This window comes from Acanthochromis polyacanthus, chromosome 18 (assembly GCF_021347895.1).
Source record: "Acanthochromis polyacanthus isolate Apoly-LR-REF ecotype Palm Island chromosome 18, KAUST_Apoly_ChrSc, whole genome shotgun sequence".
NCBI lineage: Eukaryota > Metazoa > Chordata > Actinopteri > Pomacentridae > Acanthochromis > Acanthochromis polyacanthus.
In genome coordinates, this window is record NC_067130.1 from 2207031 (window position 1) to 2233894 (window position 26864).

At 40.3% G+C, this 26864-nt stretch overlaps 1 protein-coding gene across 3 annotated transcripts in view; it reads right to left on the reverse strand.

The window, feature by feature from the left end:
- plppr1 (phospholipid phosphatase related 1) overlaps positions 1-26864 on the reverse strand; it is a 101371-nt gene that overhangs the window by 22361 nt on the left and 52146 nt on the right. For all 3 annotated transcript variants that reach the window (XM_051938345.1, XM_022204823.2, XM_051938346.1), the window contains exons 2-3: positions 20169-20278; positions 4348-4536 (exon numbers count right to left, since the gene is read on the reverse strand). In XM_051938345.1, the coding sequence (XP_051794305.1) occupies positions 4348-4536; positions 20169-20228 (249 nt within the window). In that variant the 5' untranslated portion in view covers positions 20229-20278. The remainder of the gene's footprint in view (positions 1-4347; positions 4537-20168; positions 20279-26864) is intronic.

Sequence of the window (26864 nt, forward strand, 5' to 3'; positions counted from 1 at the left end):
CCCAAAAAAAAGCAAGAGCACGAATGGGATGATTAACAAATGACTAGTAGGCCTATTCGTGCACTAAGCTAGTGTTGCATGTGAAGATGTGTGTATCTGTGTGCTGCAGGATAAGGCTGTACTCTTAAATTCTTGGTGTTCCTTTCCATATTTCTGCCTACTGCGGTTTTAAAACAGATTTAAACACATGTTAAACTGACAATATCAAATGCAGGGCTTCCAGTAACAATTATTTTGTCTGTTTTACCAATTAGTTGATCAATTTCCCTCCAAAAAACTAAAATTACCATCCCATTTACACTCATTTCATTTTGAAAAACTATAAGCCATTGGATAATGAAGCACAGGATGAAATGGAATCAAAAGTTTATGTATTAAACCTGAAAACTGAAGAGGTAACTCGAAACTTGACAGAAATAACTAATGAAGAAGCATTATAATTGAAGACAGTACTGTAACTCAAAGAAATCCTAGTTTCCATAGAAACCTTCAACAAGGTGATAAACCTCCGTCTGTAGTTTAAACAAAGTGGAATATGGACACAGTGGATATTTTAAGACTTTGAAAATGGCTTCAAATCCTGTGAAAATGCAATCAGGTGCCAGATTGAGCTGTAGTTCTGATCAATGACTGGTGCTAAAAACAACCAGAGTCACGACACAGCAACTACACAGAGATACTGAAGTTAAACATTTGTTGTGCAAAGAAACATGCAACAGTAAAAAACATTTGTTATTGCCAGATTTTCAACGTTAGCATCATCAATTATGCCGCTTAATTGCAGCTCTGACTGAATGTAACAGCAGCCATCATGTGCAGTGACATCTGAGCTACTGGTGGATGTAAAAGCAGATTTATCCGATTTATTCATCCTGAGTAACTGAAATCGACACAAGCACAGAGTATTTTACACACACTGCTTCTTTAAACGACACAGTGTTGAAAGAAACACACATATCAGTGATACTTAAACAGTTTTCCCACAGAAAAAGAAGTGGCTACAGAACACATACTGGCTCTACAGCACTGCGCCACCAGCCAGATCCTTAAATCCTTCAGTTAAAACATCTAACGGACTCTTCACACTTTGTTAAACTACTTAGAAAACACGGATAAACTACCTGCTACTGACATTTAGTTCAATCCAAAATGAACTTAAACTGAATTAAATGAACAAAAAAATAAAGAAATTCTGCAAATAAGAACAAACATGGTTCATTATTGCCATTTCTGTCAATACTATTTACACTTGGATACACAAAATAAAATCATTTTTACTTGACAGGAGTGTTCAACTTACATCAGAGTTCCATTTCTACGGATCGATGCAAGTTGGAACTCCAGCGAAAATGTAAACAAAGGCATTACGTGCATCACGATATCGATCAGTTCTACAGAAAAGTCATGAATACCAACTATTTTGAAGCATGTATGAGTCAGATTTAGGCTTGGGAGCCAGAATGAAGGGCGAAAAGATAACGAATAATGTAAGCAGTTCCGACGTAACGACAAAACGCCATAAACTGAGGACCCACCCATAAATACAAACAGCATAACGAAGAAACGCCATAGGTTGAGGACCCCCTGTATTTGCTACTATTTTGCCATTAATATATATACTGATGCTGAGGCTACAGCTGAAGCTATAAGAGGCAGTTGGTACAACACATTATTTTTGCAGTTGTCAACACAGATTTGTCGTTTCTTAGCATGCGCCAAGAACAGTTCTGGACTACATTCTCTGATGTGATGGACTGCGGTGTTCAACATGTGAACTCCACAAAACAATGTTTAAGGTAACGGCTACTTAAATCCAACTGACTGTCTCTCGTTTTTTCCATTCACATATGGCTCATTTCAAATGTGGAATAAATAAATAAATTAGCACATCAAGCTAGCGAATGCAAACACTCATCAGAAGGTGTTCAGAAAACGTGTTTAATAATGGGCTGACCCACGGGCCCACAGACATATGGCGTCTGCTGCTGTGCTCAAGTTTACACCAATGGAGCAAGACTGACACCTGGTGGCGGTGAGTGGTAACTGCAATATGAGTCATTTAAATCAGCCATGCATCATCCCGCATACAGTCTGAATGCGTCTGCAAGAAATAGACCTTTTATTCACCGTAGTTGAACAGGTAGCACAGCTATGATTAATAACGACAATGATTTACTAGTATCAGAGCCCTGCTGATCAATGATTGATTAGATTGGTTAGAGACACTGTTAGTAGTACCAAATACAGCTGCCAGGACAAGTCAAAATGTCATAAGTTCACGTCTGCCATGAAAACAGCTCTCAGCATATCTCTGATTTACACCATTTCTTCACAGTGAACTGTTTACTGCATGTTAATCATCAGAATGCACTGATTTAGAGGCTCGTAAAACACAAAATCAACACGCTAACAGCAATTTACGCACGACACACAACCCTGGACGTCCATCAAGCTGCCACGCTCTAATTTCACCGCCAGTTAAAACTTCGGAAAGCGACACACGGATCAGGAATCACATCGCAGCCCAGAAACAAATACAAGCTTCTCTTTGTAAAGCGTAACTTTATGGCCTCACATTTCACATTACCGCGGTGTTTTCCAGCAAAAGACGTAAAACAACAGCTAAGAGACGCAGTATGAAGTCGAACAAACGAGGGCTATGTTTATTCTGTGAAATCAGCGCCAAACTTATCAACTGACCCATAAAAGGATACAAAAACGGTACACAGCGTGGCAGAGAGCCAAGACGTTTTCTTGCATATTTTTCCATATTTTAGGGACAGAGGGAGAACTGCAGTATGTCACAGAGTGAGAGAATCTCTGCTGCTCATGTAACAGGGTCAGTGCAGCAGTGGTATTCTTATTCATTATAGTATAAGTAATATATATAAAATATCATATATATTTTTATTTTATTGTTCTTTTATTATAATTAAACAAAGTTTGGTCTGCCTCCCAGGGCTCCTGAACCCCTACATGCACTTTTGGTCGCCTTGTAAATGTGTTTTTCCCGCCTTACCTCTCCCCTTTTGTTATGTGTTCAGAAACAGAGGTAGGCCAGATTGTGCAGTTGTGACTTGTGTGTTTTTTGTCTACTGCACAGGTATTTGTTCTGTCTTGTTCTGTACATTTACTGCATGTCTACTGAATGTTTCCCTCCTTATGCGGCACACCTTTGTTACATGACCAGAAAGAGAGGAGCCCAAGTTTTTAAGATGGACGATTTTGTGGGGGTTTTTTGTCTACTGTAAAAGATAAAACATAGATGGAGGTCAACTAGATCATCACAATGCAGAGAGAAGCCACTGGTCACACATGCAGCTCCTGTGGATCAAATGTTGATGAGTCGTCTCTTCATTGTTCTTAAAATGAACCTAAATTAGCAGAAGATGCTAAATGAAGCCTGAAAACATCAGGATGGTTAGTGGATTTGGGGTTTTCAAGATTTTCCGTAGATCCTAGACCAGGGGGTGTCAAATTCATTTTAGTTCAGGTTCCACATTCAGCCCAATTATGAATGCAAAAGGGCCAAACCATTAGAATCACAGCATAATAATCTATAATTAATGGAGAAAAAAAAAGAAAAGCAAAATGACAAATATAGCGACAAAAGTCACACAAATAACAAAAAAAGACAAAATATCGCAAAAATGACACAAAATGAAACGACAAAAAAAGAGACAAAAAACTGGACAAAAAAGTTACAAAGTAACAAAATGAGACAAAAAATGACAAAAGTAAGAAACAAAGCGACCATAAAGTAGATAAACACTACAAGCGAGACAAAAAACACAAAAATGACAAAAACACTACACAAAAGAATGACAAAAATAAGACAAATAACCACAAGTGAGACAAAAAGGAAACACAAAATGACAAGACAAGAAACACAAGGACAAAAGTCAGACAAAAAAAAGACACAAAACAACAAAAACATTACAAAAATGACACAAAATGACAAAAGAACAATGAATAATGCATTTATTTTATGATCAAAACAACTTGTCATGATCTAGAAATTATGTTAAATTTATAGTTTTACTGACTTACAGTCTGCAGTTAATGTCTGCTCTGGAATTTTTACACTTTGAGGACCGGATTGGACCCTCTGGAGGACCTGTTATGTTTGACACCCGCGTCCTAGAAAACTGGAATAAATTCCAAATTTGAAAAGCTGTAAGTTGTAAACAGAAAAGTCTGGGATGCTGAGATGGAGAGTAAACAGAGGGACGCCACATCCGATGAGTCCTGTTCACACTCAGACACACGGCAAAGAAAAATCATCCATCCTTGGAGAAAACACCTGGACACACACACACACACACACACAAAACAGGCTTTACTCACCACAGCGGTGGGAGCAGCAGCCACCACGCAGTACAGGATGAGCGGTGGGATGAAGCTGGACTCCTCGGTTCCCGGATACGGCTTCATGAGCTCGGCGTCGTTGCAGAAGAAGCCCTGCACGTGCACGCTGAACAGGTCCGTGCACTCCATGTAGTAGGCCAACAGCACGGTGCCGGACATGATGACGAGCTGGAAGAAGAACATGTCGGGGTGAGCGGGAAAAGTGAAGAACCAGGCGAAGGAGAGCTGACAGGTGTTAGCCGTACATCCAGGCGGTCCTGGTTCAGTTTGCAGCAGTTAAAAATGTCCTTAAGTGAGTTGTTTCACAGCCGAACCCGTGAACATCACTCTCCTCCTCTCACATCTAACAGGTTTTTACACAAAACAACCACAGAAATCCTCTAAAACCACATCTTTCACTCTCTCTCTCTCCTTCGTTTTCTTCTCAGTCTCACGCAAACTCCAGTCGTGTTCCTACACCCCCCCCCCCACACACACACACCATCACTACTGGCACCACCATCACTTACCACCTCCCTTCCTCCCTCACCCCCGTCATCCTTTTATCCCACTAACATCATCTTTTGTCTCTGGCCTCCTTTCGCTGTCTTTCCAGAGTCAGCTGCAGGCATCTTTTTCCTTTTTTTTCCCCTCTCTTTTTTTCTTCCAAATATATAAATATAAATAGTATCTTTAGTCACCAATAATGAATCAACGCTGGGTGGAAAATGCACCACGCTGCGGAGAAAAGGCTTGTAATGTGGCTTCCCAAAAAAAAAAAAAAAAAAAAAAAAAGATCAGCTGCATTTTTGTCGTTTCTCGCATAAAATGTGTCAACGCTGATGCCAATTCAGAAGAGCTGCTGGGGTTTAATATCAAAGGGAAGTGATTAGATGTTGGTTTTTTGTGTGTGTGCGTTTGAAAGCTAAAAAGCAAAAAAGACGCATAACATCATAGAAAATGCAAGAAACAGGGCGTCTCATCCCGTCAACATACTGCCTTCCATTCTGGGCTGCTTTGCTAAATAAGCTACCAGTTTAGGACACCAGTAACCTGCACTGGTGGTACTGGTCTGCGGTTTACTCTGACTTCCCTGTAAGAGATTGGAAAAGTGTTAAGATGCTTTAAACGAGCCAGCAAAAAAATGATATTATCAGACTATTCCAAGAAAACACTTTGAAAGCAGGAATATTTGATTATTCTTTCACTTTTGTTTGCTGAAAACCTGCCAAATGTTGACACTGTTGATGGAAGCACACTGATAGAAGTGATAGTGGTGTAATAAATGGATCTGTAATACCCCCTCCAGCCACCAGGTGTCACTACATTACTGCAAAATAATCAAATTGAAGCCACCGCAAATCTCAGGTTCAGTTCCACACAAGAATTATTTTTGCTTTTATGCGTTTCTGAAGCAATTAGTCATTCCAGACGACATAAATAATGTTAATCGTGAAACATTTCCGCTGCCTGGAAAAATTCAACACCGTTTGCATCCAGAGTTTGGCTCCTTGTAAATTATTTTGCACTAAGACATCAGACAGCAAGCTAAAACTTTTCAAAATATTCAAAGGAAAACCCTGCAGGAGTTGCGCTGCCTTTTCTCTCCTTTAGAAGTTTTAAAAGAACAGTATGACTTCTCCCAACTAAAGTCTGCAACTCCTCTTAAAGTAAAGTATGAACTACTAGACTCTCTTGACTGAAGCAACACATTTTTGTGTACTTTGAAACACCTTTTAAATCTTGTAGATGGTTAAATGTAGAATTGTATTGGAGGGTTTCGTGCAGCTCACTCAAGCAGACAAATACAGTCTCTTACATAAGGACAGATGACAAATTAAAGGAAAAACGGAACCCTAAAGATGATCTGGTGGTGCTGCTATGTGTTTTGGGGGCATTTTGCTGCCACTTGTCCCCCCAGAGGGAAGGGTCACTGAAAATCAATACAGAGGTGTTCTGAGGGACGACCTTTATTCTGTAATGAAACATTTCCATCCTGATGGAAGTGGTCCACATTTACGGAGCACAAGGGGACACAAAATGCTTCGATAGTAGGAAAACGATGTGGCCTTCACAGTCACTACATTCCAACTTAACTAAACATCTACGGGAGATTTTGGACCGGTGTGTTAGAAGAGCTCCTATCTCCATCATCAAAACATTAAATGAGGGAATATCTTTTGTAAAAATGAGGTTCTGGACCTCCAGTAGAGATCCAAAGACTTGGAAAATCAGCCGCCATCTTACTGGGGCAATTTATGTTGTTTGTTCCTTAAATTTGTCTCCATGTGGATATGAAGCACCAGAGAAGACCTTTCCAGAGCCCTTCATCAACCATGTTGGTAGACTCCTGCAGACCCCAAATGAGAGCCAACAGGGTTGAACATATGAGTCCTGTATGGAGCCCATCAAGGCCTAGCTTGGAAAATCCAAACTGAATCTCCATGTAATCTCCTATTTCCATGTTAGGAGATACAGGAGAGTTGGTTTGGCATTGGGCGAATTGAATCGCGGTTCCCTCCCGGGACAATTTGGTACGACCAATCATAGCACGGGAGGCGGGAGTTAATGCTGAGTCATCTTCAGCACCTCGAAGATGATGCCGGAGGAGGGGGGGGGGGGCAAAGCAAATCTTTTTGCGGTCTCTTGGCGTTTTGGATGGCGTTAGTCGTTGCCTCTTTTCACTTAACATTTCCGACGATGAGGAGGCAGTGGATGGCTCGTTACTTTCGGCTTCTTGCCATTGTTTGTACAGAGGAAAATCCTGTTCCAAACGTGTGAGTAAATTTAAGCAACTTTTACACATACGCACCGACTTGGTTTGGCTCCGATTTAAAGTTATTCCTAACACCGCTAATCGTTCGGAAGGAGTGTTTTGTTGCGTAGCGTTTTCAAAAATAAGTGTTGTACTTGAGAGTACCCATGTATTCGCAGATTTTTGTGACAAAAACGGCAGTAATCGTTCACCGCGACGCTTTCTCGACTGCATGCCATTGTTGTTTGGACTACATGGACTTCAAGGTCGATTTGTTTGTGCGTCACATCCGTGTTACGCTGATTGGTTCTTTCTCATTAAAGCTGCATTCGTTAGCCCCTCCTTTTTGAAATCGTCTCCTATCATCACAATGCCAGACTGCCTTTATTTGTATTTATATTAATACATAAATAAAGTCAGTCTGGATTTTCCAGGCAAATCAAGGCCCTTTATCAACTAGGTTTGGTGGGTTCCAAATATCAGCAGGAGTGCCACTGATCTGGGCCCCACATTGGTAAGAAGCTGAAGTTCTTGCATAGTGAACAGTAGAAACGTATATTCTATCACAGGCTACAGCGTACAATGACCTTTACATGATTCCCTAAACTATATTTTGCAGCAGGATTCAGGAAACAGCACATTTTATGAGTCAGATACCACAATAAATGAAAAATATGCAAGTCCAGCTTCACAGAAAACCTACTTATTCAGTCATATCAGAACAGACTCTTGCTTTTAATGCAGAACAGTTTCATCCGTTTCATCCTATCCTAGCGTGTGAACCAGACTTGACAGCATGGCCGGTGGGGTTCAGACTGAGAAGGCAAAAAGGAAGCAACAGAGAGCAGGAGAGAAGCGTTGGCACGTACATTCCTGCGACAGATGGTCACGTGGAGATGCCCAGGTGTGTGCGCCCGTTTGGTTTCTATGCCAACTCTCTGAATAACACCGAGCTAGTTAGCAGTGGTTTTATTTAGTTTTGCTTTCTCCTGTTGTTGCCCTGCTGAGGAGAACATTTTTACACAGCTCACATGCAAAAATCACAATACTTGGCTGCACATCCTGTCCAGCCGCATCACAGAGAGAAGAGAAGTCCACTCAGAGGAGCACAAATCCTCCTGCTCCTCCATTTTACAGCTGCCTGACCGGACGCTGCCTCCAGATTACACAGACAGACAGCATTTCCCGATTTTACGATGTTCGGCAAACAAGCTCCAGCAGCATAATCGGCTAAAATATTATTCATAGGTCTGCTCTGAAAATATGTAAATTCCTCCGCTTGTGGAAATGCCATGTAATACCCTGTAGTCTCACACGCCCGAGGATGTCAGGTTTGCAGGGAAATGCACATAAACAGGCTGGGGGAGATTAATTGGAGGGATGTACAGTGGAGCACATTTGTTGAATTTGATTAATTTAACTGTGATTTCATTCAGTGTGACCTTCCACTTATTTGCATTTGCACCGATAAAAAGCCTCACCTTGCCTCCAGCTCAGTCACAACCAACACATTTGCATTCATTCACCAACCTGGGTTCAGTAGTAACCCAAAAATAAAAGGTACAAAGCTCTGAGCTGCAGACCAGGAGGGTCAGATTCATTGTAGTTCAGGTTCCACATTCAGCGCGGACTGGTCCAGTTAAGTTACAGCATATTAGCCTATAAGTAACAACAACTCCAGATTTTTCCTTTGTTTTCATGCAAAAATGTTCACATTTAAGGAATTATCTTTTTACAAAACACAATGAACAACCTGAACATTCTTAAGTATGTTCAGTTTTAACATTATGCCTCAGTTTATCATTCACACATTACAACTTACTTTAGACACAATGATGTATTTTTTACTTTATTATCAAAACGACTAAAGTCACACAAAAAGAAAGAAAGAAAACAACAAAACCAATACAAAATCTAAAAAGACACAAAATGAAACAAAATGACAAAAAATTAGACAACCAAAACGAAACGAGACAAAAAATTAGACAAAAAGCTTACAAAGCGACCAAAAATGGAAAAACGACAAAAATGAGACAAAATTTCAAAACCGAGAAACAAAACAACAAAGTAGACAAACACAAGCGAGACAAAAAAAGATAAATAAATGATACACAAAAAAGAATAAAGCAAAACACAAAATGACAAGACAAGCGAGACAAAAAGGAAAACAAAATGACAAAATCAAGAAGCAAATAAAAGTCAGACAAAAAAGACAATCTTACAAAAATGAGACACAAATGACAAAAGAACAATAAGCAATCTGTTATTGTACTTTATGATGAAAACAGCTTGTCATAGTCCAGAAATGATTTTAAATTTATAATTATACTAATTTACAATCTGCAGTTAGTGTCTTCTCTGGAATTTTCACACGTTGAGGACCAGATTGGACCCTCTGGCGGGTTGGTTTTGGACTGCAGGCCTCATGTTGGACACCCCTGCTCTAGACCAGTGGTTCTCAACCCTGTTCCTCAGGACCCCATGTCCTGCATGTTTTAGATGCTTCCCTGCTCCAACACACCTGACTCAAATGATCAGCTCGTCATCAAGCCTTTGCAGAAGCCTGATGACGAGCTGATCATTTGAGTCAGGTGTGTTGGAGCAGGGAAGCATCTAAAACATGCAGGACATGGGGTCCTGAGGAACAGGGTTGAGAACCACTGCTCTAGACAACTCCTTCCATTTTCCTCCCAATCCCATTCTCTCCTCTCAGTCTCTATAAAACAGAACTATCTGCTCCGTCACTCCGTCTCCACAGCGTAAATCACAGAAGCCCATAAACAAGCAGTTAGACACGACAAGGCCGTTTCAAACGACCAAAACAGGCCACGAGAGACGAGCGACTGCAGCTCGTTCAGCTTGATCCGACTCTTTTCTTGTCAGTAGTCTGCAGCAGAAGTTGCCTGGTCGTGAGTCAGCCCCATAATTACCTCTCCATAAAGATGTCCAAGTGTGTCGACTCTATTGTAAAGAAAACAGTGGTGCAGTCTAGTCCCTGGAGGCTGCTCGCCATATTCTCTGAGTGGCTCTCTTTTTTTCATGGACTGACTTTTTCTGTGACAGTTCTGCACCTGGACAAATGTCCCTTATTCCTCTGCATAAAGCAGAACTTGTGGCTCCATTATATTCCCTCCCTCAGCCTGCGTCATGCTGCATTAGCCGTGTGAAGGGCAGACTGACAAGTCTGGCTGTCGTGAAATGGTTATACAAAGTTGCTGCAGCGTGCCATTACCCTTCTCCATTGGAGGGGACAATTCGCTTCTTTTTCTCCACAGTCTGACAGAGCACAGAGTTCTGAAAAAATACACTTTACTGTGCTTTCTGGCACAGTTTAGAAATCAGTCGCTAATAAATTAAATTGCAGGAATCCTCTTTTTTAAACATTGTGAAACTTATCTAATCCATATATTTCTATGAAAGAAGCAGGGACGCAAGATAATAGATTTTTTTTTTCCATATATCTGATAATGGTGATATTTACCAACTCATTCTGGCTGATTGCTGACACCGATATCTGCACAGATTTACTGTTTATACTTGCAGAAAACATCAGGTCTCTCTTGCAGTGGGATTCACACATTATTACGCCTTATATTCTTTATTCATCACATAATGCTGCTTTTCCTGCAGCTGTCCAAGTCCAACAACAGAATGTAAAACTGTGCAACAACAATAACTTTTATGTACAATCCTATACAACAGTTTGGGTCCATCTATCCATCACACCAGATCCATATCTGTACATTTGGAAGGAGTAGGTTTTCATTTCTCTTTATTATACTGCTTCTGTACTTCTACTTTTCTTGGATTTGTTCTTTCTTTCGATGTTTCATGTGTACCCCGTTTTAACTTATTCTACCTTAATGTATCCTGTCTTATCCTATTCTATCTTTATTTATCCTGTCTTAACTTATTCTATCATATCTCATCCTATCTTAACATATACTGTCTTGTCCTATCTTATGTTATCGCTCCTTCAGGGAAAACAAGAAAGTTAAAGTGACATCTTCAAACAAAACTAGTATTTTAGCCTGTCGGGTAGTATCTGCATATTGGTGAGAATTTTAAACCAATATTTCATTCTAAGGCCTGTATCATCTATAGCAGTGATGATGTCGATATGATCGCTCATCCCTAGAATAAAGCAACACCATATAATGTGAAAGGCACCAGTTACTCTGGAGCATTTCAACATCTCTTTTCACAGCCTCCAACTTCACTGCTTTGGTTCACTGTCCTTATTGTGTATTTGTAATTTCATTCTGCACAGTCTTAATAACGATCTAAACTTAATTAAATCTTTGCCCATTACTCCAACCCTCACAGTGTTTTCTTCTTCTTTTTCTTTTTCCTGTCAGTCCCACAGCCCATCTCCTCCCCTCACATCACGAAAACAACCAGGAAAGTGTTATATAAATCCAACACCAAGTCCTAGATTTTCCCTTCACTGTCAAGTTGTGTTAGCAGACTGGAAAAAAAGACTGACAGAAATGGGCATCTAAGCCGGGCTCGCCCAGCTTTAAGCCCTGATATTACACTTGTGTTGTCAAACTTGTCTTTAAGTGACACAGAAGACAGCTAGAGGAAAAAAAACTAGGATGTGATGATAAACAGTCAGCTGCGAAGACGATTTCTACTTTTTAGCCTTTACAAGAATGAAATATTTCAAGGAACTGCATTAAAAAAACAGCAATGAAAACAGTGATTCATCTGTTAATTAGAGCTCATTCATATGTTAAGATCAGCATCTTGTGCCATCTGGAGTTTCAAGAAGGGTCATTCAGTGTGTTTGAGGACTGCTGCTGCTCCACTCTGAGCCTTTCATTTAGCCTTAAAGGTCACTTATCTGCTTCTACCCCAGTTCTAACGCCACACTTGAGGACCGATCTCCTTTAATATTGAGCAGAATACAGCTGCAGTCCAAGTAAATGTTGTGGAGTCGAGATCACAGCGTTAATATTTGTTATGAAAACGGTTTTCCTGGTGTTACTTCCTCCTCTGCTGCTTTTGCATCTTAAACAATAAACGCAAAGCAGATTTCAGCTACAAATCCAATAAAAATCACCACTCATGTTTGCATATGGAGTGAATCTGCTGTTAAATTCTTTATCTCTTCATGTTTTCAGCAGGACCTGACCGATTTAGTGTCAGACTATCTGTGACCATTATGGATTTAAAATGCAGCTCTGTCAAGGATGACATGTTTTACATCTGAGAGGTGTTTCTGGTTTTTAATTTTGGTTCATAGGAGTCCTGACTTCATGGTGAAGAAAATAATGGAGCAGAGAAAATGTGATTGAACGTTAAAGGGCATCAGAAATAATGTTTATCAGGAATTTCACCTGTACTGTAATTTACCTGTAATCTGCAGCAACAAGAAGTACCAGATCAGATGTATTTCATAATTCATTTATAGACCGACTCATTTTTTAAGGTTTTGTAATTTCCCAGAGGTTTAATGCTTTGTTGCATGTTTTTGTTCTTGAAAATTCCTCTGTTGTAAAGTTAAAGAAATACTAAAGGACAAAGCATGGAAAACAGTGAAATGCTTTTCCTGTAATTCCTATCTTTTATGTTGTAAGCATTAGGGACCAAAAAAGAAGTGATTTTAGTCATATATTTTCTAAATCGGTTATCGGTATTTTTTTTTCTGTCAAATATCGGTATTGGCATCAGCCTCAAAAAATCCATATCGGTCAGGCCCTAGTTTTTAAGTTATCATCTTAAAAAATTAAGAAACAGTGTAGTTATGCTGTTGAAAACTGGATCTCGAGGAATTTTCAGGCAGACAGCTGTTTTTATATCCAGCTGTGCTTATTTAATACTCCTGAGACATGAGGCCACACAGATTCACACAAGTTGGATATTTTTCCAGCAAAAAAAAAAATAATATGAAACAATAATTACATGTTTTTGCTTACAGGTGGTTTGAAACCTCGTTTTGGTCAACACTAAATAACACTGGTGCGTCTCATTTAACTGACACTGGATTGAAATGATTAAAACACGACGACCGCGGCTGCATGCAGATTTGTTTCCAGTCTATAAACCAACATATCTGCTGTAATTAGGCCGCGTGCCGCTCAAAAAGTACTAAATTTACCACATAATTCCCCAGATAAAAGCCTCCCGTTACAATACCCCAAGCAAAAATCAGATTGCGTCAGAGCAGCCAAGAGAGACAGATCAAAAAAAAAAAAAAAAAAAAAAAAGATCAGGCCCTGTGGGGATGGGTTCTTCTGTTCTGAGGTAATGACAGTCGAGAAAATAATTACACCACGCTGGCAGTGGGGATATCGAGCAAGATAAAAGAAGAGATTGGTTGGCTTCCTATTAGGCTGGTGTAGGTGCTGTTTTTACAGGTTTTTCTTTCTGTACACAGAACAGTCCAGGTAGTCCTTGTTATATTAATGAAAGCCTGGATCTGTGAGCGTTACATAATCTAACCAGGTACAGGATCCATTTTCTGCTTCGTCTTCACACTTCTGCCTTTAATTCATTTCTCATAATTTCTGCAACCTTTTGCTTTCTTTTCCTGTCTTTTTGCCGTCCTGTCCTCATCTCATCTCATTTGTCTTTCCCTGTCCTCGTGTCCCATCTTCCTCCTCATCCGTCCTCAAAGTCACACGGCAGCAACAAATGATCATCTTGAGTGACAGATAAAAGACAACAGCAACAAGTTACACGACTGAATAAAACAAATCAGCGTAAATAAACATCCTCCCCTGTCCCGCCGCCTCTGGCTCTGAACCACACAACCCGGCTGCTCCAATCAGGACACTTCGTTTGTTGTCACGTGACGACAACATCTCCTCTGGAAGCCGTGTTCGTGACAGGCAGGGTGAGTAAGAACGGAGGAGAAACAAAGGAGCAGGAATAAAAAGAAAGAGTGGAGGGGAGATGAAGCAATACAGTGAAGGATAAAAAGGGTGAGGAAGGGGGGAGAGAGCCAAAGTGACACCATGAGAGATGGAGGGAGGGGAGAGATGGAGGGAGGGGAGGCAGAGAAATGAGGCTAAGGATGTGACAGAGACATCAAAGACAGAAGGGAAGAGTAAACAGGAGAGGGAGGCGTGGAGATGGATAGGAAGCCTCTGAGAGAAGAAACGGGGAAGTACGGGAAAACAGAGTGATGAAAATTAAAGAAAGCTGCTCAGCAGGCTTTTCGAGCGCCTCTCTGAGGAGGACTTCCAGCTGCAACGGGAGAAAATCGAGCCCGATCGGCCACACCATTAAAACCACTGGCAGGTGGAGGTAGTAACACCGATCTCAGTAAATCTGCCGGAAACATCGCTGAGATCCCACATCACCCTGCCAGACTGCAAACAGAACAGGAACAGCTCGAGGAACACGACAAAGAGCCGAAAGCATCGAAACTAAACTACCCAGATCCCAATTCGATAAAGCAGGGGTATTTAACTAAAATTCACAGAGGTCCATTTAGAGAAAACGTATTAAAGCAAAGGCCTGGAACATCATGATGTCCAACACGAATTAGTGTGATATATGTTGATGTAACCTGGTAGTTTTACTAGTGTCTGCATGGAATTAATAACTGACCATTAAATCAAATAAATTCAGTACGTTTATTGAAACATTTATTAATAAATAACTTTTGATGTAACTGTACATCTTAAAATAAAGTCCAGGACTTGAAAAAACAATGACTGAACAACCTGAACCAACTTATAAACATCTTTAACAATACTGAAATCTCAAGAAATTTTAACAACAGAAGACTTTTACTTCTTTTTTCCCTGTCTTCTATCACTCCCTTATACCCCATATCACACTAATTCGTGTTGGACATCATGATGTTCCAGGCCTTTGCTTTAATACGTTTTCTCTAAATGGACCTCTGTGAATTTTAGTTAAATACCCCTGCTTTATCGAATTGGGATCTGGGTAGTTTAGTTTCGATGCTTTTGGCTCTTTGTCGTGTTCCTCGAGCTGTTCCTGTTCTGAAGCATCAAAACCCGATGAGAGGAATGATTAAAGAAGCGTTTCAGCTCTACAGCCACACCAGGACTTTGTGTCTACATTTCAATCCAATAACAGCAGCGACTGGAAGTTGGATCCACTTTTAAGAAGCAGGAGAAAGTGTAAAATTGTGTGTGAGGGATGGAGCTTCCACCGTATCGCATTGATTCGGCTGTGTTTTCCACCTAGATGTCAGCGGCATAATTAATAGTTACGTTTTAACCCCCCTCTAATTACACATTCTAATTAAACAAATTGCATTGCCGTGATTAGCAAAGCCCAACTGAGCATTTGATAGTGAGCTCCAGCCATGACACTTGGAGGCTGTAAATGAGCAAATTGCTGTGCAGTAATGACACACTGTCTAACAGAAGGACTTTCTGCAAGAGCTGAAGGACTTTCAAATGATTAATCATGAGTCACAATTCAAAACAACATTTTACAGAGATGATGGCATTTTAAAATGTGTCTACAGTGGTTCTGGTACATTTATGACTGCAGTTTATGGAGACTTTGATCCAGCTTGTCTGGCTGTGTGGGAAGAAAGACTGAATTAACTACCTGTGATCTTATGTGGCTATAGAACTATACATCTGTCTCCTCTGTTCCTTTACCGTCCTGTGTTTAGAACATTCAGAGCAAATTTGACATGAAATGATCTCATCTTTCTCATCTCCCTGCTCGACAACACAGAACAAAACTTAAATTGATATTTGTCTAATCAATAACTGGGGGTGTTTTAAACTAATGTCTCACATTTGAAAAAGAATGTGCAGAACAATGTGATTCCTACTAAAGCAAAAAAAAAAAAAAAAACCCAGACATTATCCCATGAGGCTTCCATTCTTTCTACTCCAGCAGCAAAGTAGAACATTGTAAATCAAAGGGGAAATGATCTGTACATACATTTCACTGAGCTGATTAATTTTTTAGCTATTAATGAAAAATACTAATAGAAAATCTTTCTCAAAAAGAAGGGATTTAGCAGCAACTCACTGCAGAAGAACAATTAACATGAAACTACACAAAATAACCAAGAAAAGAATACAAAATCCACAATGGAAAGACAAAAAAATCACCACAAAAATATATGAAATCACCATAAAAAGATGGGAAATTACTACTAAATTACACAAATTTACCAGAAAGACACAAAAATCCCCATGAAATGCCGCAAACTCATGATAAGAGAACGACGTCACCACAAAAAGATGCAAAATAACCTCAAGTTGACAAAAATTAATCATAAAGGGATGCAAAATTACCACAAAAATGCAAAACTAAAATAAAAAGACATAAAATCACCACAAAAAGAAGCTAAATCACAGCCATACATTAAAAATCACCATGAAATGACACAAATTCATCTCAAAGATGCAAAATTGCTATAGAAAACAGTAAAATCACCTCAAAAGGGCACAAAATTACTTCAAAAAGAAGCAAAATCTATGCAAAAGAAGAAAAAAAAAACACAAAAAGCTTCAAATCATTGCAAAAGAAAAATGAGCACATAACTATACAAAATGACCATGAAAAGAATATGAAATTCTCACAAAACGATGTAAAATCACAATTAAATGACACAAAATCAACACAAAAATATATGAAATCGCCATCAAAAGATTGGAAATGCCTACTAAATGACACAAATTTACCAGAAAGACAATAATCGCCATAAAAAGCCGCAAAATCATGATAAAAGAACACAACATGACCACAAAAAGATGCAAAGTCTCCATGAAAGGACACATCAATCTGCACAAAAAAGATGCAAAATCATCCCTAAAAAACCCTAAATCACCACGAAAGGATGCAAAATAACCTCAAATGGACAGAAACTAATCACAAACAGATGCACAATCACCGCAAAAAAAGCAAACCCAAAATAGAATACACAAAATTACCTCAAAAAGAAGCTAAATCAATGCAAAAAATGCAAAAAAAAAAAAAAGCTGCAAATTACTGCAAAAGAACACAAAGGAAGAAATATTGACACAAAATGAGTCAGTCCAGCAACTTTCACATGAGGAGTAGTGCAGAAATACATCTGTCTATCTGTTCTGCAGATAAAAACTTGTATGCAAGCTTCTGCGTCATCCAGATCAGATACCGCAAAGCTCTGTTCCTCTCTACGTCAAGAAGCTGCTCCCTGGTTCCACTTAGAGATTACTCACCAACACCTCATGCTACTCTCAGATCACCCTGCTTGTGTTGTTACTACACTGACTCCCAGTTACATTTCAGATGTGTTTCTATGTCCTCCTGCTCCTCCTCCATGAGGCCTTGGAAAGTCTCGCTCCAGAGTGTATCAGTGATCGACTAATTAGGCCTATCAACGACGGCTGACAGTCTTCAACTCAACGTCCTCATCCCCTCCTCCTCCAGCCCTCTCCAAGCCCCTCAGGTCCTCAGACTCCGTCCTGCTAGCATCCTGCCAGACTGAGGACACAAGTGGACTGTTGTCTGAGGAGCAGCGTCACCTTATGGGAGTCAGGTCAGACAACTCTCCTGGGTGCTTCAGTGTCAGACTTAGACGACGGGAGTTTTAAAATCCCGATAGTTTCTGAAACCATTGCATCACGCACATAAGAAGACACTTCTGAGATGCTCTTCTCTCTAATGTCAGACAAGCTACAAGATTTGAAGATAATGATGCATCCTACAGCTAGGGTTCAGATTCTCATTAAAAAGGTTTCATTTTGCGTCATCTTATTTGTTTCTGAACAACTCAGCGTACCACACACACCTACCATGCACCTACAACTATTACTGATTGAATAATTGCACATCTTTCTGTCTCCTTATTGCATTCGTCTCAACACATTTTGAGTCTTGCATTACTATCAGAGAAATGCTGAGCTGCTTTATTAGCAGGTTAGCAGCACCAACTGTGTGAATGGATCATAGGAATTACCTTAATGCTGTTAGCATCTGCAAAATTGCAAAGACAGGACAGTACTCCTCTGTCACCACAGTTTAGTAGTCAAGGGAAAAAAGAAAATACACCACCGTTCAAAAGTTTGGGGTCATCCAGACAATTCCATGTTTTCCATGAAAGCTCCCACTTTTATTCATGTGCCAACAGAACTGCACAAAGGTTTTCTAATCATCAATGAGCCTTTCAGCACCATTAGCTAACACAATGTAGCATTAGAACACAGGAGTGATGGTTGCGGGAAATGTTCCTCTGTACCCCTATGGAGATATTCCATTAAAAATCAGCCGTTTCCAGCTACAATAGTCATTTACCACATTAACAATGTCTACACTGGATTTATCATTCATTTAATGCCATCTTTACTGAAAAAAAACCTGCTTTTCTTTCAAAAATAAGGACATTTCCAAGCGAGTCCAAGCTTTTGAATGGCAGTGTATAAACCAGAAAAGAGATCACTGTCGCCATGGCTTCAGTTACTTTATGCTCTGCTGCTAACATTTATTTGTGCCACATAGCATTTCACGTGTAAAGAATGCAGGAAGACGCCGCTGAACATGAACAGAGACTTATTATTACTCTTCTGCGAACACAACACACTGACTTTAGGTAATGATTCCGCCTATCAAAGCACATCACAGCTGACTAAAATAACTTCAGGAGCTTTCATAACATTTTTTCTCTTCATCTGGCAGCATGTTCATGCACCATCTTTCCTAAAGGGGATGTGCAGTTAGTTTGGAGCTATCCGACACTAAACACAATATTTGAGGTAAAAGTACGTACATTCTGTGGTAGGTATGAATGCAGAAACATGTCTGTTGACTTGTTGATCACCTGCTCCTCAAAGAGTCACAATCAACAGTTCTTAACAATAAGCAGATTAATTAAAAGACAATACCCAACCCTGCACACTCCAGGATATTATCAGGATTATCAGGGAGCAGCGCACAACTTCATGAGAATCAGATGGAAACAAAATGCAGACTGTGATGCAACTGATCAAAACAACAGCAGACAGTTAAACAAATCTGGATGCAAAAATGTTTTCAGTTTTAATATCTGTAGTTAACATTAGCCTCAAGGACTGGAACGTCTAGCATTGTTTGGCCACACGCCTCCAAGCGCTACCGTGATAAGAATCTCAGTTAGAAATATTGGGATCCTGTTTGACTATTACCATGATGAGTGTGCAAGACGCCTGAGAAGTTTAAAACTGGATCTGGTCTGGATTCGGATCCCAGACTACATTTCTGCTCCAGTTGCCAGTAAATTGATCCAAACACCCCGTAGTCTGAGCCCAGCAGGAGCTCGGCTGAAGACTTTCTGTTCTTCTAAGTCTATTTGTGCTTGAATTACTACAAACGCTGTTCTGATGTGTATTGCCTCTCACTGTGTTTTTTGTTTCCACCGTGCTGCGTCTCCTGCTGTTTCTACACTTCTTCGGTTCTTTATTCTTGTGTAAAGCACTTGGGGTTTGAAAGGTGCTAAATAAATTACATTCTGCATTCTTACTTATCTTGGGGGACACACCCAGACTCAGCATTACACTGTTCCAGCAAGCAGGCGTGCTCATTTACAGTGTATAATAGTCTCATTACGGAGGGTTGTCAGAAAATGTGAGTGACACACAAAGGTCAGTGAAGAAGAAGGCAGGAGATTAAGGCAGAAAGAGCATCAGCGTAAATCCATGTGAGACTGGTGAGCAGTAGATTTCCTCTGAGAAGTGTGAGAGACAGAGAGAGGGTGAAACGCAACGACAGAAAGAGAATAATAATGCAAGGTGTCCTGAGACATCTTTCTGATTAAGGACTTCAGCTGACACGGTAATTAAATATGGAGGAGCTGCACAACTCTCTCTCTCTCTCACACACACAAACACACATATTCACCTCTCCACTCATTGCAACGCTTTACGCTCTGGTTAGCTGTGTGTAATTCACAAGAAGAGGTCATTTGCTAACAGTTAAATCATCACTCAACACACACAAACTCATCATGTACGCTCCCCAAACGAGGATCCAGATTCATTCACACATGATTTCACACACACACACACACACACACACACACACACACACACACACACACACACACACACACACACACACACACACACACACCCCCCCCCCCCCCCCCCCCGTCTCTCACCTCCACAAAGATGAAACATGGGATGATGGAGTAGCTGCGCAGGGTGTTGTTGGACGCCATCTTGTCTCCTGTCGGGAGACTTGTGTTCTCAGGATTCACAGCAGCTCACTCTGCAAAGACACAAACATCAGCTGTCATTATGAGATGATGACAGAAACACACCATTTCTACCCATCAGATCCATTCTATCAGGAGCGCTCCGTGAAATGGGGAGCCGATGAGAAACAATCTTGACATTTGGCCAATCGCCTGCAGCTAGAAATTGTGTTATGACAAATTACTGCATGTCAAAGACATGATGACAGTTAATTGAAGCCTCTAATTTCTCCCCATAACCGAAACAGGATAAAGATTAGAAGAGAAACAATAGCCCAGGTAGGACTTGCACTCCTAAAAAAAGCAGCGATTTGCCAGAATCACTTCTAAAGTCATTTACTCTGCACAGTGATATTTTACCATATTTGTTAAAAACAGTACATTTGGATATCTCCACTTGCTTATCCAATCATCCATCCATTGGTTTTGAGTTGCTGCATTCCAGTGGATGAAGAGGACAGACATCTGGCTGACTGATCGGATATGTGAGTCACTTTCAGCATTTTTCCTACCATCAACAATTAGGAGTAAATGTTGAAAAGTTCCCTTTTGATTAAAATTATGTAGAGCATAAACAAAAAGCAGGTCTGCACAGTGGCTTGCAGCTAGAAGATCCCCAGCTCACGTCCCAGCCTTCGCAGGATCTTTCTGTATAGTTTAGATGTTCTCCCTGTGCATGTGCAGTTTTCTCCAGCTTCCTCCCACAGTCCAAAAACATGCTGAGGTTAACTGGTGATTCTAAATTGATGTGAATGCAAGTCCGATTCTTTGTTTGTATATGTAGCCCTGTGTTGAACTGGTGACCTGTCCAGATGTCCCCTGCCTTCACCCTGGGACAGACTCCTGCCCCCCATGACCCTAATAAGGATTAAGCGGTGTATAGATAGATATACAAAAGGCATTTCAAACCAGCTTTATGCTGGAGTTCATGTCAGTATAAATGCAAACACCACAATTTTAATTTCTATTGTAAATATTTTTTTAGTATCTCTAATAATCACCCCTGAAAAAGGTATCAGTCTGCCCTTAAACAGAACAACTAAAAGGACAGTACACCTAAAGAAAGCATCCAGTCTTTTACGCTCACAAACCGCAGGGTAAGGATCAGGTAGAGTCAGACAGGGTTGGCTGCGGATACAGTTTGACCATCTGAACCATTTCTGGTTGCACTTTGCTCCTCACATGTTTTTATACTGCGGGTTCATTTTTCACCGCAAGAGAGAAAGAACTCCAAAAGGTCTTCTATGCAGTATTATACAGTTACAATTAGGGATGTAAGCAGATAAAACACTCTTCAAGTATTAGCTGCAGTACTTGGTTGAGACACTGGATGACCAGAGAAGACAGGGCAAGTAGAGAGCAGTGTGGGGTTTAGAGAGTAAAGGGGCACCATGACAAAGCCTTCTGCCTGTATTCAATGAAGGGAGGATTATCTAGAACAGCTCTGTCCCCGTCATACATGCACATAGTGTTTCTGTAGCTTAAAACAGCAGCATTAGCACAGGACAGCTGTCTATTGAGCTGGTTTTGTATTATGCATTATTCAGCTGGCTGATAACACTGCATTTACTAAGGATAGAATTCAAATGATAGCAGACATAAACAAAGGATCAGGCTTGGGTTTGTGCCGATATTGGCCACGAAAAACTGGATTGAGACATTCTTAGTTGTAATGGCATGAATTTTAAAGAACAAAATGAAATTGAACGTCTACAATTACTTATTATACAAAAATTGCAAAATAAAACTGGAATCAACAAGTAAAAAAAATGTCCACAAACCCACAGATGTAACCAATAGTGGACAAAAATGGAGACTCCACATCCTCTAGAGCAGTGGTTCTCAACCCTGTTCCTCAGGACCCCCATGTCCTGCATGTTTTAGATGCTTCCCTGCTCCAACACACCTGACTCAAATGATCAGCTCGTCATCAAGCCTCTGCAGAAGCCTGATGACGAGCTGATCATTTGAATCAGGTGTGTTGGAGCAGGGAAGCATCTAAAATATGCAGGACATGGGGTTCTGAGGAACAGGGTTGAGAACCACTGCTCTAGACAGTATTTATGTTTCACAAACTCTATAAACACATTACTCTGCATATCATCCCTAGAAAGGTATTTCACCACATTGCATCTTTCAAAAACTTGACAGTTTTCTCCTCTGTGTACTGTTCTTGAGTCATATTGCATTTGTTTTGTGGATCAAGTATATTCCAATCAGTCTCTTGTCATCTCCTCTCTGTTCTGTCTAAACACAGCCTGAAAACAGCTCTGTCATGGCTTCTCAGTTGTACCGAGGAGCACAGAGGTTTTAGTTTTCTATAGGTTCTGTTCAGTGCATATTTTCTAAATGATACACTTGAAGTAATTTTGATGAAATAATTTTAAGCTTAGATTGTTTAATTTTCCCAACACAGCTGCATATGCCACACATGATTTGTTCAAGAACCAACTGAAAATTGGCGGGAAAGATGGCAGGACAAGTGGCAGGAAAGTTGGCGGATAAAATGGCGGGAAAGTTGGCGGGTAAAATGGCGGGAAAGATGGCAGAAAAGTTGGGTCAAACCTCGACAAAAAGTAATTTATAACAAACTATCAAGTCACTAGACATCTTGGTAACACTTCATCTGCAGAGTGGTTACATAGTGTGCTTTCTGTTAGATTTACTCCGCCTTCTTTAACACAAAAGAGTTAAAGCCTCTTTTCTTGTATTTTTACAGCACAAAGTCCGAGGCTAAATATGTCCCCAAGAGATATTTTACTAATGATTTCAGATTTGCTAATGCAAGAACAAAACTGAATTCGGAATCAAACATCTCCCCGCCCTGACGGAAACGGATCTCCAGCATTTGAAGTGCCGCTGCTTCTTCCGTTCTCCTTCTGTCATCTCGTTTTACTGCATTTCATTTGCGGCTTCTAATTGTCACAAACAGTAACGCAGCAATTCCCTGTAGAGAATAGCGTGCTCATTAGCGGTTGTGGGAAACAAATATGTGGTGAATAAGAGAATGTGAGAAAAAAAATAATGAAAAAACGCTTTGTTATTTGATTTTCTGCTTCTGAAACTAGGCTGGAATGGCTTCTCACCAACTCAAGCATTGTTTTCGATTGCTGACAGCACAAGAGGCGCCTGGCAGCTTCAGTGGGTGTAGATTAGGTGGGTTTAAAAAGTGGATAAAGAAACCCAGAAATGCCAGGATCTACTGCAGTAATTGCTGATTTATTGGTATTAATCAACAAAGCTCTGACCCCACGTAGACGTTTAATGGTCATAGATGTGCTATGGGGCTGTAATCACCCTTAATTCCCCTATTAAAGAGTAACATTTACAATTGGAGCTTCTCTCTGCCGGCTGCGCAGTTCTGAATAATGAAAGGCAGCGAGTGTGGACGAAGCGTGTGGAAGCTTGTTCCAGAGCCAAGATGGAGAGAAACGCAGCAGTCTGAAGTGTTTCAAACTCCACATTTATAATTTTTTCCCTTCTGTTGTCATTTTATCTCTCTTTCTGGTTCATCAGCTGATGACTTGTCCTCAAACAAAAGCAAACTTGTAAGGCGACCGAGCCACGTTCGGTATTAGACATCAAGACGTGATATTTATGCTTGAATGAAAACACGACTTCCACCTTTGCTGCACTTAGAAGAAAAGTGGTGGTAAACCTAAAAACCCTTCCGAGCGTAACCCGCTTTTATCGGAACAAAGCGGCGCAAAATTCAACACAAATCCAGAACAGAAAAGTCAGACTGATAACAAGGATCACAGCAGCGGTTCTAATTTCACAGAGCTCAAATGTATTCAGAAGCATAATGTCCACAGACCCTTTGAGACATGTGTAGGTGAGTCATTTTCACTGCATATTAAGCAAGTAAAGATACTGTAGATTTCTTTCCCTCTCTGGTGACTTATTAGCCTCTGAACAAGAGCCGACTGTTAGAAAATGTCGCGTATTTAACGCCATTATATCATAAAGCCAGTAATGAGGAACGTTCACAACAAAAAGAGTCAACAATAAAATTGCGGCTCCGTGGCTGTTGTGCTTCCCTGCTGCTGCAATCATTATAGTACACTTAAACTTATTATACAGTTGCTACCCAGCCGTTAAGAATTAGTGTTAAATCAATAATTTGTCATTTTGGGGAGTATTTGCTTTCTTGCCAAGAGCAGTCATTAAAAATGAAACTGGAAGCAGCGGCAGCCAAACACAGGGAAGGAAACAGCGAGGACATCTCTGTCTGACAGTGACAAAACTCACCAAACGAAACCTAGAAGAGAGGCAAACGAAGAACAGAAAGGAGGTTATGTGTTCCCTTTGTTCTAGGCTAAGTGGTTTCAGCATATGGAAGGAACAAATATGGTCTTCAACACAATGAAACTAATGTGCAGATTAGTCAAATTACACTACAGAAGGAAAAATCTTCATAGTTTCTGTATAACACTGATTATATACATTTATAGCTACACAGCCTGCTAAACTGTGCTACTAAATACCATCAATCTTTAATAGAGGTGCACAGATATGCTTTGTTACAGCAACGCCAATACCAAGAGTAGTTAATTAGAGATCACTGTTTGTTTATTTACACATTAAATTAAAAAACTTTTCAATATTCATCCTTCAGTGTTGATTGGCTGTTACTATTAGGTTTGTGGCGTGGAACCAATCAGATACTGCTAAGACCGGGACCACGGATGCAGCCCAAAGCCAAAATAGTGCAATTTTTACTGAATTTATTTTATCAGGAATCGGTTAAAAGAAAAATAATAAAACTTACAATTGGGAAAATGTTGAATATGTGATCAAATAATTGGTCACAGCAACCCCTAATCTGTAAAGTTCAGTCAGTTAGCTCAGATATTAAGGTTCAAGTTCAAGTATGTGGGTAAAATATCAGATTTATCAGATGAATGTGTCAAAATGCGATGCGATTTTTGACAGAAAGTCAGTCTGAAGTTAATTACTTGTTATGCAATCGATTTAAAACATGTGAGAGCATTATAACATGCGACACCACGAATTAGTAAAACCTCTGACACAGTTTAAACCCTGGGTCAAATGTGCTGCAAAATGCACAAGTTGTGGCTGTTAAATAATGCAGAGTAAACAATGATCAATAAGCAAATAACCTCAGAAAGTTTCCCCATAAATATTTTTGAGCAACAGTCGCAAGCAAAAGTTCACATGCACTTATGGAGAAAGAAAAATCTGCGTCAGAAAGCAGACAAAACTGAGTTGAACTCCATCATTTCTGTCAAGAGGAGTGGTGAAAGATACAACCAGAAGTTTGTGGATGTTCCTAGACGAGGTGAAAATAGTTCAAATGGACGTTTAACCAAATATTAGCATTGCTGTATGGATACGTTTGATCCAGCAGATGGCAAAGAAATACATTCAGAAAAATGATTTAAAGGTAGACATACACTAAAAATCAAAGAAACAAAACATAAAAGTAGACATTAAGATCATAAAAGTGCATTAAGAGACAAGAAAAGAGACTGAGCATCTAAGAGAAAGCTGCAGTAAACAATCTGGTTTTCAGATCTGATTTCAAAGAGCAGACAGTTTGAGCAGACCTCAGGTGTTCAGGAAGTTTGTTCCACAGGTGAGGAGCATCAGAGCTGAATGCTGCTTCATTGGTCCTAGTTCTGGTTCTGGGAACAAACAGTAAACTTGTCCCTGATGACCTGAGGGCTCTGGAGGCTTCATATGGAGATAATAAGTCCAAACATATACCACTAGAAACTCAAGAATATTCTACATGGATAGTTCACAACTATAAATGAATCAGTCTTGTTATTATAGTGGATTTCATTATATATCCTACATTGCAGCCTTTGCATGTGGCATCATTTCAATCTGAAACCACTTCATTGTTCAGCCCTTGTTAAAGCTCTGCATGCGATTCCACACTTACACTCCCCAGACTCATCATTTTCACCTGAACTTGGACGTTTGACCATGTTTGACAGCCAACCAGGCTGGCTGAGAGCATTTCCCACCATGCACCAAACTGTTTTGTAGCCGCTCTTCCCCTCCTGTGTGCCATTTCACAGTGAGGATCTAACTCCCATAACATGACATTCAATACTGATGCTGCACCATTTGCTTACACTCCATCTGCACTGCTGCCACTAAACTGAGAGGACCTGGATGTACCAAACTGAAAGTAAGAACTAAAAGCGTATAAAAGACCTTTAGCCCTCCTGTTTGTCACAACAGCCCAGTTTCTTCTTATCAGAGTTCATTAAGCTCCACATCTCCCCGTCATTGTTCAGGATTTAGGCGTGGAAGCGGACAGCTGCGTGAGAAACACTATCAGCACAATTATTTGCTATTTTCTAAACAGATCGCAACTTCACTGATCCCAACTCTCATTCCAATTTGAAACCAAACACTTCAATCTCGCCGAGTCATTACAGGCAGGCAGACGGGACGCTGGCAGGTCTAATCAGTCCCTAAGTGCCTGTCCCATCTCACTTAACGCTCAATCCAGGCGACGCAAGTCAACACCGGATAGCAACAATCTGACCGTCAGTCTCACGGTGCTCCGCTTTACACAAAACAAATGAGTCTGAGTGTCTCTATAAGAAACAGCAGCAGCTA